The sequence below is a fragment of the Orycteropus afer genome, unplaced genomic scaffold, assembly GCF_000298275.1.
Source record: "Orycteropus afer afer isolate SDZICR_OR568_19922 unplaced genomic scaffold, OryAfe1.0 scaffold00255, whole genome shotgun sequence".
In the NCBI taxonomy this organism is placed as follows: domain Eukaryota; kingdom Metazoa; phylum Chordata; class Mammalia; order Tubulidentata; family Orycteropodidae; genus Orycteropus; species Orycteropus afer.
The window spans coordinates 2,745,478-2,756,592 of NW_006921842.1; the positions used below are offsets into that span (position 1 = coordinate 2,745,478).

Consider the following 11,115-nt stretch of genomic DNA (forward strand, 5'->3'; position numbering starts at 1 on the left):
TGAGGTAGATACACTCCTTGGAGAGAACAATCATTGAGAAAGAACGGCTGCTTATGCATAGGGAGACAGCTTAGGGGGCAGAAGTCCATGGAGGGATAGACACTGGGAAGAGGTAACTATGGGGAGGAAGTGGGAGGGGAGCTGTTGCATTGTGGTAAACTGTGGTCAATGTCATGAGAGAAAGCATATGTAAACTGCTATATGGAAAGTGAATTTGCTCTGTAAATCTTCACCCAAATCACAATAATAAAAATAAATAAATAAATAAGAAAGAAAAAACAAAACAAAACAAAAACTACTATATAGCCAAAGTAGTCAAAACAGCATGGTACTGGTACAATGATAGACAGATAGACCAAGGAACAGAATAGAAAGTCCAGATATAGAACCATCCATCTATGGACAGCTGATCTTTGACAAAGGTCCAAAACTCATTAAATGGGCAAGAGACAGCCTCTTTAACAAATAGTGCTGGCACAATTGGATATCCACTTGCATAAAAATGAAACAAGACCCATACCTTATCCCATGAACAAAAACAAACTCAAGCTGGATCAAAGACTTAAATGTAGAACCCAAAACTATAAAATTCATCAAAGATAAAATAGGGGCAAATTTTGGGGCCCTAATTTATGGCATAAATAGACTATCAAGCATAACCCAAAATGCACAGAAGGTAGAAGAGAAGCTAGATGACTGAGACCTTTTAAAAATTGAATTCTTATGCACATCAAAATACTTCATCAAAAGGGTAAAATGAGAACCTACAGATTGGGAGAAAATATTTGTCTATGACATATCTGATAAAGGACTTATCTCCAAAATCTATAGAAAACTTCAACACCTCAACACCAAAAAGACAAATAACCCAATTCACAAATGGGCAAATGACTTGAACAGACACTTCACCAAAGATGATATCCTGGTGACCAACAAACACATGAGAAATTGCTGACAATCATTAGTCATTAGAGAGATGCAAATCAAAACAATGATGAGATATCATCTCACCCCAGCAATAATAGCAAAGTTCAACAGGTCAGAAAATAACAAATGCTGGCGAGGTTGCGGAGAGATTGGAACTCTTGTGCACTGCTCATGGGAGTGTAAAATGGTACAACGATTGTGACATATGGTATGGCGTTTCCTTAAAAAACTGAAAATAGAAATACCATTTGACCCAGCAATTCCATTACTAGGAATATATCCTAAAGAGGTGAGAAACAGCTTACAAAGAGATATATGTACACCTATGTTCATCACAGCACAATTCACTAGAGCAAAGAGATAGAAACAACTTAAATGCCCATCAGCGAATGAATGGATAACCAAATTATGGTACATGCACACAATGGAATATTATGCTACATTAAAGAACTATGAGGGATATACGAATCATCTCACAATGTAGATGAGCCTAGAGGACATTATGCTGAGTGAAATAAGTCAATCACAGAAGGACAAGTACGGTATGAGCCCATTACTGTAAAAAGACAAAGAAGGGTTTTCTTGGGAAAGGGAACTCACTTTGTAGGTTACCGGACTGGGAGGGAAGGGGAAGGATTAATTTCAAGCTAGTTGGGGACCACAGACTGACCTGGGTAAGGGAAGGGATGTATGGAAAGAGTCTGAGACCACCACGATAACATTAGGAAAAGGGAGGACACCGAATTGTGCACATAGGAGATAGATGGCAGATGCTGATACCAACCAGTGTGCCCACAATACTGCATTACCATTAACACCAAACACCAGGGTACAGATAAACACATAAACACCTGAGAGGATCAGATGGGGGTAAGTGAACTCTACACCAAGGATAGATTTAGCTAAGGCTAATCCTGCACAAATACCAGCGATACAAAATGCAGGCAATCCTTACAGAAACAATAGAAGACAGACACAGAGCAATCCCTCACAGACACCCAGACAATATGGGAGAGAGATCTAACGAATTTACCGTCTCAGAACCATAGTACTGGGGGACTCCAGACTCAATTGGCACAACAAAATACATAAAAGCCTTGTTCCTCATCCTACATTGGTGAGTAGCAACTGGGGTCTTAAAAGCTTTAAACCGGCCATCTAAGATGCACCTTATGGTCTTCTAGCATTGGAAGTGAAGAGTGAAAAAAAAAAGGGGGGGGCATTTAGAAGCAATCAGCCCTAGGACATGATGACCCTCAAGACCAGAAGAACTACTAGATGGTGTCTAGCTACCAATGCCAACCACTCAGGAAAGGATCAAATCTGGAGATTCTGGATAGAGTGGGAGTAAAAACGTGACACACAATCCAAAAACTCAATAATGACCAGAATTACTGGTCGAATGGAGTCTGGTGAGACCCCCAATACTATGGCCCTGGAATACATTCCGCACCTGGAATAAAACTCATTCCCAGGGGCTGGCTCTCAGTCCAATAGTTAACAAGATGTACATGCAGACCACTCAACCCAGGGTGACACACCCACATACTTTATGGAAATAAATCCCTTGGAGCAATAGACCACAGGGCACCAGAGGGCCAACATTCACATGGAGGTAATGCAGGACAAACAGGATTGCATAAATAAGAGGGGCACAGGAGGAGGGTTACTGGGCAGAGAGGGGAGGAGATGGAGTTAGGATTGAGCACGGTAAATGGGGAGTGAAACTAAATGTACACGTAACACTGAATGTAAAACAAACTCTTAAAATAAAAAAAAGAAAGAAAGAAGTCTTTTGCCCCAGATTTGTCCAGTCCAATACGCTGTCTGATTTCTTGACTACTGCTTTCATTGGTGTTGATTGTGGAACCAAGTAATATGAAATCTTTGACAACTTCAACCTTTTCTCTATCATGATGCTGCTTATTGGTTCAGTTGTGAAGATTTTTGTTTTCTGCATGCTGAGGTGTAACCCATATTGCAGACTGTAGTCTTTAATCTTCATCAGTAAGTGCTTCAAGTCATCTTCACTTTCAGCAAGCAAGGCCATGTCATCTGCATATCACAGGTTAGTTATCTAGCACTGCTGTAACAGAAATATCATGAGTGGGTGGCTTTAACAAATATCAATTTATTTTTTCGTAGTTTAGGAGGCTAGAAGTCCAAATTCAAGGAGTTGGGTCTAAGAAGTCTTCTCTCTCAGCTTCTGTATCTCAGAGATTGTCCTGAAACTTGGCATCTATCTTGCTCCCAGTTCAGCTACCTTAATCTGCTCCTTTTATATCTAAAAAGAGACTGACTCAAAACACACCCTTACACTAATAGTGCCTCATTAACACAACAAAGGAAACTCATTCCCAAATGGGATTATAACCACAGTTATAACCTGTTTCCCACTGAGTCAATTCAGACTCATACTGACCCTGTAGGACAGAGCGTAGCTGACCCACAGAGTTTCCAAAACTGTAAATCTTTAAGGGGGTAGACTGCCACGTCTTTCTTCAATGAACGGCTTGTGAGTTTGAATTGTCAACATTTCAAATAGAAGCCAAGCACTTAACCACTGTCCACCAGGATTTCTTAATCACAGGTATAGGGTTTAGGATTTACAACATATATTTCTGGGGACCACAATTCAATCCATAACATATTCTGTAGTATTAGCTACCAGAAGTAATAACAAATTGAGCAATTGGAGCCAATTGGAGCTTGGATGAGAATGGACACCCCATCATATTCTCTTCCTGTATTCCACCTGTCTCCTGTTAAAAGTTGCCATGCCAACCTCTAGTAGCCATACACCTATTCCCTGGATGACTGTAACCAATCTGGAATTAGATCCAGGGCAGTGTGTACTAGGGGAAGGTGGATTTAGTAATGGAAATAAAGGAGAGCTTCAGAAAATGTTATTAGGGTATCAAGGTATTAAAATTGTCTGGCAAGCAACAAATCTGATAATAGAAGCCAAGTCTCTCTGACAATGAATTTGAATCCTTTCTGATACAATAAACTCCAATGACTCTTTTCCCAATCATGGCCTGAAAAAATTTTCTGGAGCTCCTTACTCTCCTCCAATCTCTGGTGCTAATTCACCAAATAGCATATTCCACATAAAGGGAAATGTTTAGCTGCTGTTAATTCCATTAACAGCTCCTTACCTATGCTGCTGAAAGGCTTACAGGGGTGGGGGGGACCACAAACTCACTGCTCTTGAGTCAATTCTAACTCTTTGCAACCTATGTGTTATAGAGTATAACTGCTCCATGTTGTTGTTGTTATTTGCCATCGAGTCGGCCCCGACTCATAGCGACCCCTCCTTGGGTTTCTGAGGCAGTATCACTATAGAAGTAGGAATGCCCAACCTTCCTTCTGAGGAGTGGCTGGTGGGTTTGAACCGCCAGCCTTCTGGTTAGCAGTCAATTGCCTTAGGCACTATGCTACCAGAGCTCCATAGGGGGTTTTTTATGGCAATTTTTATTGAAGCAGATTGGCAAATGTTTCTTCTGTGGCATCACTAAGTGGCTTTGAATCACCAACTTTTAGGTTAGTAGTCCAGCACAAACTACATCACCCAGTGACTTTCACCACCCAGGCTTGTTGCTTTTATTGTTATGTGCTGTCAAATCGGACCCAACTCATAGTGACCCCTCCTTGGGATTCTGAGGCGGTATTACTATGGAAGTAGATTGTCCAACCTTTCTTCCGAGGAGTGGCTGGTGGGTTTGAACTCTCAGCCTCTGGTTAGCAGTCAAGTGCCTTAGGCACTATGCTACCAGAGCTCAGGAGTTGATAATAATGAAACTCGTTGCCATCAATTCTGACCACTAGTGACCCTATAGGACAGAGTAGGATTGCCCTATAGGGTTTCCATGGCCATAATCTTTACAGAAGCAGATTATTGGGTCTTTTCAACCAACGACCAGCAGGCAGGTTCAAATCACAAATCTTTCTGTTAATAGCCAAGTTCTTTACCACTGAACCACAAAGGTTCCATGTTGATTATAGCAGTAGTGACTGGAAAACTTTGAGTAAAACTTTGAAATAATATTCTCTTCTATGACATTATATAACATCATCCCACCTATCTTTTCTGAGTTCTGGGAAAATCCACCTACTTGCTATCATAGAATAGCAAAAATAAGCTGCTTCTCATCTTTTAAAAAATTACCCAAGGACTTTCAGTTATAGCTAAAATAGAATAGCCTCATTCTTTCTTGGTCCTTCACAACAAACAAATAAGTCAAGATGTAACCCTGCAACATGTTCAGGTAGCCCACAAGAAGGCAAAAAAGAGAAACAGAGGAATGAGAAACCAAGGAAACAAACCAAACAAAAAATAAAATGGCAGATTTAAGCCTAACATATCAATATTTACCTTAAAAGCAAATAGTTTAAATACAACAACTAAAAGAAATTGGCAGAGGAAATATACAAATAGAGAGAGAGATCTCAACAATATGCTATCTATAAGAAATTCACTTCTAATCCAAGACAGTCAGGTTGAAAGTAAAAGGATGGAATTGGTTATACAATGAACAGGTTAATCAAAAAGAGCAAGATTGGCTATATTAATATCAATGCAATCACTAATCATAAATTTTGAACCACAGTTTTAAAAAATTAACATAGAAGAAATGAATATTTAAGGCCAAATAAATTCATGCTATTATTTCCAAGCAAGTGAACATCAATAAAGCACATTACCTTCTTCAGTTCCCCTTCTTAATGGAACACTAGCAAACTCTCCTGAAACATGCTTGGATGAGAATGGACGCCCCATCGCATTCTCTTCCTCTATTCCATTTGGCTCCTGTTGAAAGTTGCCACGCCAACCTGTAGTGGCCATACACCCACGCCCTGGATGATTGTAACCAATCTGGAACTGAATCCAGGTCAGTGTGTACTGGGGGAAGAAAAATGAGAATACAGACCTCCCTATTGTATATGCAGTGAGGGATGATGGGGTGGGGAGAAAGAATTTTGTTTACATTGCAGAGTTGAAGTAGCAGTTTGAAGCTAATTATCTTCCTCTTCTCCATCTATTAAGAGTTCAAGACAAAGATATCACTGACCCCCTGCTCTGATGCACAGACCAGGGATCTAGCATCTGAGTAAGAGAAGTGTTTGTCAGGCTAAGGGCCTTCCTCTTTCCTTCCTTATTTTATACCATAAAGATAGTCGCATGAATATTAAATCTTCTTTTCTTATGAACCCTGTTTGATTTCTAGTTTTCAAACCATGTAGAATTTTCTTATGTGAACAAAGAGAAGAAGGATTTTTATATTGAAAACCAGAAAATATTATAGAAATATTCCAGGATCAGGACTGAATTGTGTGTGTCCTTCCCCACCCCTACCCCCCACCCCAAAGAATATCTGTTAGAATCCTAACCCCTATACATATGGATGTAATCCTGTTGGGGAAAAGGGTTTTCTTTGTTAATGAGACCATGTCACTGCAAGGTGCATCTTAAACCTGACCATGCTTGAGATATAAAAGGAGCAGTCAGGCATGGAGACAAGCAAGCACAAATTGGAAAGACAAATGCACATGTGAGGATCACCAAGGAACCAGTGAACACCAGTGATGGACAAGCTGAGATAAGAATCTTCCTCCAGGGCGAAGAGAGCCTTTTCCTAGAGCCAGTACCCTGAAGTCAGATATCTAGCCTCCTAAACTATGAGCACATAACAACAACAACAACAAACTATGAGAAAATAAATTTCCATTCTTTAAAGGCACCTACTTATAGTATTTCTGTAACAGCAGCACTAGGAAACTAAGACAGTTCTCTGAATAATAAGAAACATATCACTGCATCTCTGGGCCCAGGAACAATACTAGGACCTAGATCTATGTTGAAGGCCAAGATCTCATTATCAATGGCTCTAGGAAAAGCATCAGGAGCCATCATGGCAGAACAGTTAAGCAAGTGGCTGCTAAACAAAAGGTCAGCAGTTTGAATCCACCAGAGGATCCACAGGAGAAAGACCCAGTAATCTGTTCCTGCAAAGATTATGGCCCAGGAAACCTATAGGGAAGTTCTACTCTCTCGTAGAGAGACACTATGAGTCAAAATAGGCTTGATGGCAAACAGCAACAACTGTAAGAGTGTTGGGAGTCCCTGGGTGGTGCAAATGGTTAACACACCCAGTTGCTAACTGAAAAGTTGAAGATTTGAGTCAACCCAGAGGGACTTCAGAAGAAAAGCTTGGCCATCCACTTTCCAAAAAATCAGCCACTGAAAGCCCTTTGGATCACAGGCCATCCAGAGACACCTTGGAAGAAAGGCCTGGTGATCTACTTCCAAAAGAAATCAACATTGGAAACCCTATGGAACATAGCTCTACTCTGATGCCCTTGGCTTCTAAACAAAAAGTTAAAAGTTTGAGACTACTATAGGAAGCTCAGAAGAAAGCCCTGGCAATCTACTTCCAAAAAAATCAGCATTGAAACCTTATGGAGCACAGATCTACTCTGACACACATGAGGTGACCATGAGTTGGAGTCAGCTAGAGGGCAACTGGTAGGAAAAGCCTTGAAGAGCCTCCGTATGCCCAGAATGCTGACATTACCAAAGGCTTTGCTTTGCTGCCCCTCTGCAGACCAGCTCAATCTAGTTCAGTCTATTGTCTCTTAAACTTTCAACCCCAAACCCACTGCCATCAAGTTGATTACAACTCATAGCAACTCTAGAAGATTTCCAAAGCTGCAAATCTTTATGGAAGCAGGCTGCCACATCTTTCTTCTGCACAACAGCTGGTGAATTCGAACCTCCGACTTCTCTGTTAGCAGCAAAGAGCTCTAACCACTGCACCACCAGGGCTCATTTAAACTACCAAAGGGGATGGAAACAGATGTCCAAGTGACCCAGGTTTGTCTCTCCCAGATATACAGAGAACAGAGTGAAACCATCTCTTCTGCTTTGCCTCCTACCAATGAAAACAATGGAGCTCTGGTAGCATAGTGGCTAAGGCACGTGACTGCTAACCAGAAGGCTGGCGGTTCAAACCCACCAGCCACTCCCGGAAGGAAGGTTGGGCATTCCTACTTCCGTAGTGATACTGCCTCGGAAACCCAAGGAGGGGTCACTATGAGTCGGGGCCGACTCGATGGCAAATAACAACAACAACAACAACAACAATGAAAACAAGAGATAGATCCAAGATGGCAGACTGGCAGATATATTACTCAGAGTCTCTACAAAAAAAGACCCAAGAAACCCAGTGATACCAATACAAATGATAATCCTGAACCCCTGAACCTCAAAAGAAAGGACAAAGAAATAGATCAAATACTGATTAGAAGAAGAAACTGAATGAAAACTGCAAACAAGTAGATATAAATTGCCAACTGGCCTGGCACAGTGCAGCTATTCAGAACTATAGCAAACACCATTCTGATCAGGGCAGGAACTAGATAACCAGCTCCACTCATCCAGGACTGTACTGACGCCCACACTGGTGACTAGTGACCAAAAAGGTCCTATGCCACACCATCCTGGTGACCAGCCAACCCAGCCCCCATCCACTCAGCAGCTGGTGATGCCCTCCTTCTCTGCTGCCCCTGCCCCACCTGTTGGCCCACCCAGACCACCTTCTCACCCTTTCTCTCCACAACCTCTTCCCACTCTGTTCCCATGCTGGCCTAAAGTTTGCTCTTATGGAACAAGCAAAGCATGCCCAATGCCTCTGAGGTCAGTGAAGCACACTCTCGTAGAACAAGCACTATATAACTGCAACAATTGCATTTGGAGGTGTGCACTCCTGTGAATCAAGCCCAAGTGCCCATGACCCTACATTTGCAGGCAAGCATGTACATGGGTCACACGTCACAAATCAACCACCTCCATGCTCTACCATGCTCATGCCTAGGGATTGAGTGCTGTGCCCCCAATTCCTGTGCAGTCAGTAGTGCACCTCACCACAGATCTTGCACTACAGTCCCTGCTGACTCCACAGGTCAGCAGCGTGCATAATGCCCATGCCTTCTCTGCTTCTTCCTTTTTCTCTCTCTTTTTTTTTTTTCCTTCCCTTGTTTTCACTCTTTCTTTTATTTCTCTTTGTTCTTGTTCCTTCTTTTGCTCTTGTACCCTTCTTTCTTTCTTTTTGTTCCACCCCATGTGTGATAGTTAAGATTATGTGTCAACTTGGCTGGACCTGGTTTTGAGTGGCTGGCCAGCTGTATGTAGTTATTCCCCATGGTGAGATTGGTAATCAACTCCATGACAGAATCTACTGGAACAGCTAAGTAGCTGCCTTAAGAATGTGGTCTACTTCCAGTATATAAGGAGAAGCATTGAGATAGGTCTGCAACTTTTGGCATACTTGAATCCTTCATGTAGCTGAGTCATTGTTCAGCAGACTGCCAGGTTGTCTGCTGGTCTTAGAATTCTTAATGGACTTGAATCCATGGCCTGCCATGTTTTTTGGTAATATTGGGACTGTGCATTTTTACTTGTCAGCCTCAGCAGCCAGCAGCTGCCTGAGTTAAAAGCCTCCAGCTTCAGTGGGCCAGGAGCAAGAGGCAGAACTAAAGCCCAAGGTCAACAGGCTTTCACCTTGCTGCTAGAGCCTGGCACTTGGAACTCAGACTTCTAGCCTCCAAAACTGTAAGAGAATAAACTCCTATTTGTTAAAACTACCCATTAGTGGTATCTTCTATTAGAGCAGCACAAAGTAACCAAAATACCATGAGAGGCAGCAATCACAACTACATTACCCAGCAACACTTGCCCCTCCTGCCGCCCCACCCACTGGGCGAATGCCACCACCCACTCCTGTACCACTTGATCAAAAACATATGATGGACTCCAGCCCAGCCCACTTTCAACTGTTATACATGAACAGTAAACAAAGACCTGCACACACGCTCCCATCTGCTACCCCATCCACCACAAGACAGGTGGTAAGTACCTAAGTATTGTAAAACTAGTAAGCAGAGGAGCACACTTAGCCTGAATACCCAGATAAAGTAACACAAAATAAAGTGAAAAACATAGGGAAAATGCACCAACATAGAATCATCAAATAACTACAATAACACAACATCTTGCGGAAAACAACCAACTTCAGTTCAAACAAAGAAATACAACAAGGTGCCTCAAACAAGTGACCAAAATACAGAAAATCTTCCTGAGGAAGAAATGATATTGGAACTACCTAGTAAGGAAATTAAAACAATTATGTTTAGCAACCTTCAACAGATTAAGAAAAGAATCAAGGTAAACAGACAAAATTCTGGAAGAATTCAGGAAAGCAATACAAAAATAAATTGACAAAATAAATGGAAAATTAGAAACCTTACAAAAACAGCAAATAGAATTTCAGAAATAGATAAGGAATTGTAAGAGCAAAGAAGTAGAATTGAATCAATAGAAGACAGAATTAGTGCAATTAAAGACAGATCTCTTAATACTGATCTGTTAGAGGAACAATCAGGAAAAGAAATGAAAAACAAAATGAAGAAAGCCTAAGAATTATGTTGGACAAAATCAAGAGGAATAATTTACAAGTGACTAGAATTGCAGACCAGGAAGAGACAAGAAACAGCACATAGAAAATTACTGATTTGTTGGAAGAAAATTTCCTTAATATCATGAAAGACAAGAAGTTATGCATTCAAGAAAATCAATGAACCCCAAATAGGAAAGACCCCAAAAGAAAGCATAATCAAACCTTCCAAAACCAAAGACAAAGAAAGAATCTTGAAAGCAGCTTAAAAAAAACAAAAAGTTACCCACAAAGGGCAACCAATAAGACTAAACTCTGATTTCTCAGTAGAAACCATGCAGGCAAGAAGGCAATGGGATGACATATATATAAAACTCTGAAGGAAAAAAACTGCCAGTCAAGAATTATATATCCAGTAAAATTGTCCCTCAAATGCTATGGTGAAATTAAAACATTCCCAGATAAACAGAAATTAAGAGAATTTGTAAAATCCAGACCAACCTTATAAGAAATGCTAAAGGGATTCCTTTGGACAGAGAACCAACAGCAAATAATAACCTGAGATTAAGACACATGACCACATCTCCTGGAAATCAACCCAGATATAGAAGTATCAAAAATAACATAAATGTACAAGACCGAAACTAGGGAACCAGAGACATCAATGTGTAAACCATAACAACTACAAACAAAAAGAAAGAATAAATGGTTAATTTACAGAACTTCCAAGTGAAGA

At 41.0% G+C, this 11,115-nt stretch overlaps 1 protein-coding gene across 1 annotated transcript in view; it reads right to left on the minus strand.

Moving 5' to 3' along the window:
• Window positions 1-6,838, minus strand: part of LOC103204667 (cytidine monophosphate-N-acetylneuraminic acid hydroxylase-like) — a 184,675-nt gene extending 177,837 nt beyond the window's left edge. The window contains 2 exon segments of the mRNA XM_007949874.2: window positions 5,632-5,830; window positions 6,743-6,838. Of these exon segments, the coding sequence (XP_007948065.2) occupies window positions 5,632-5,830; window positions 6,743-6,838 (295 nt within the window).
• Between the last annotated feature and the right edge of the window lie 4,277 nt (window positions 6,839-11,115).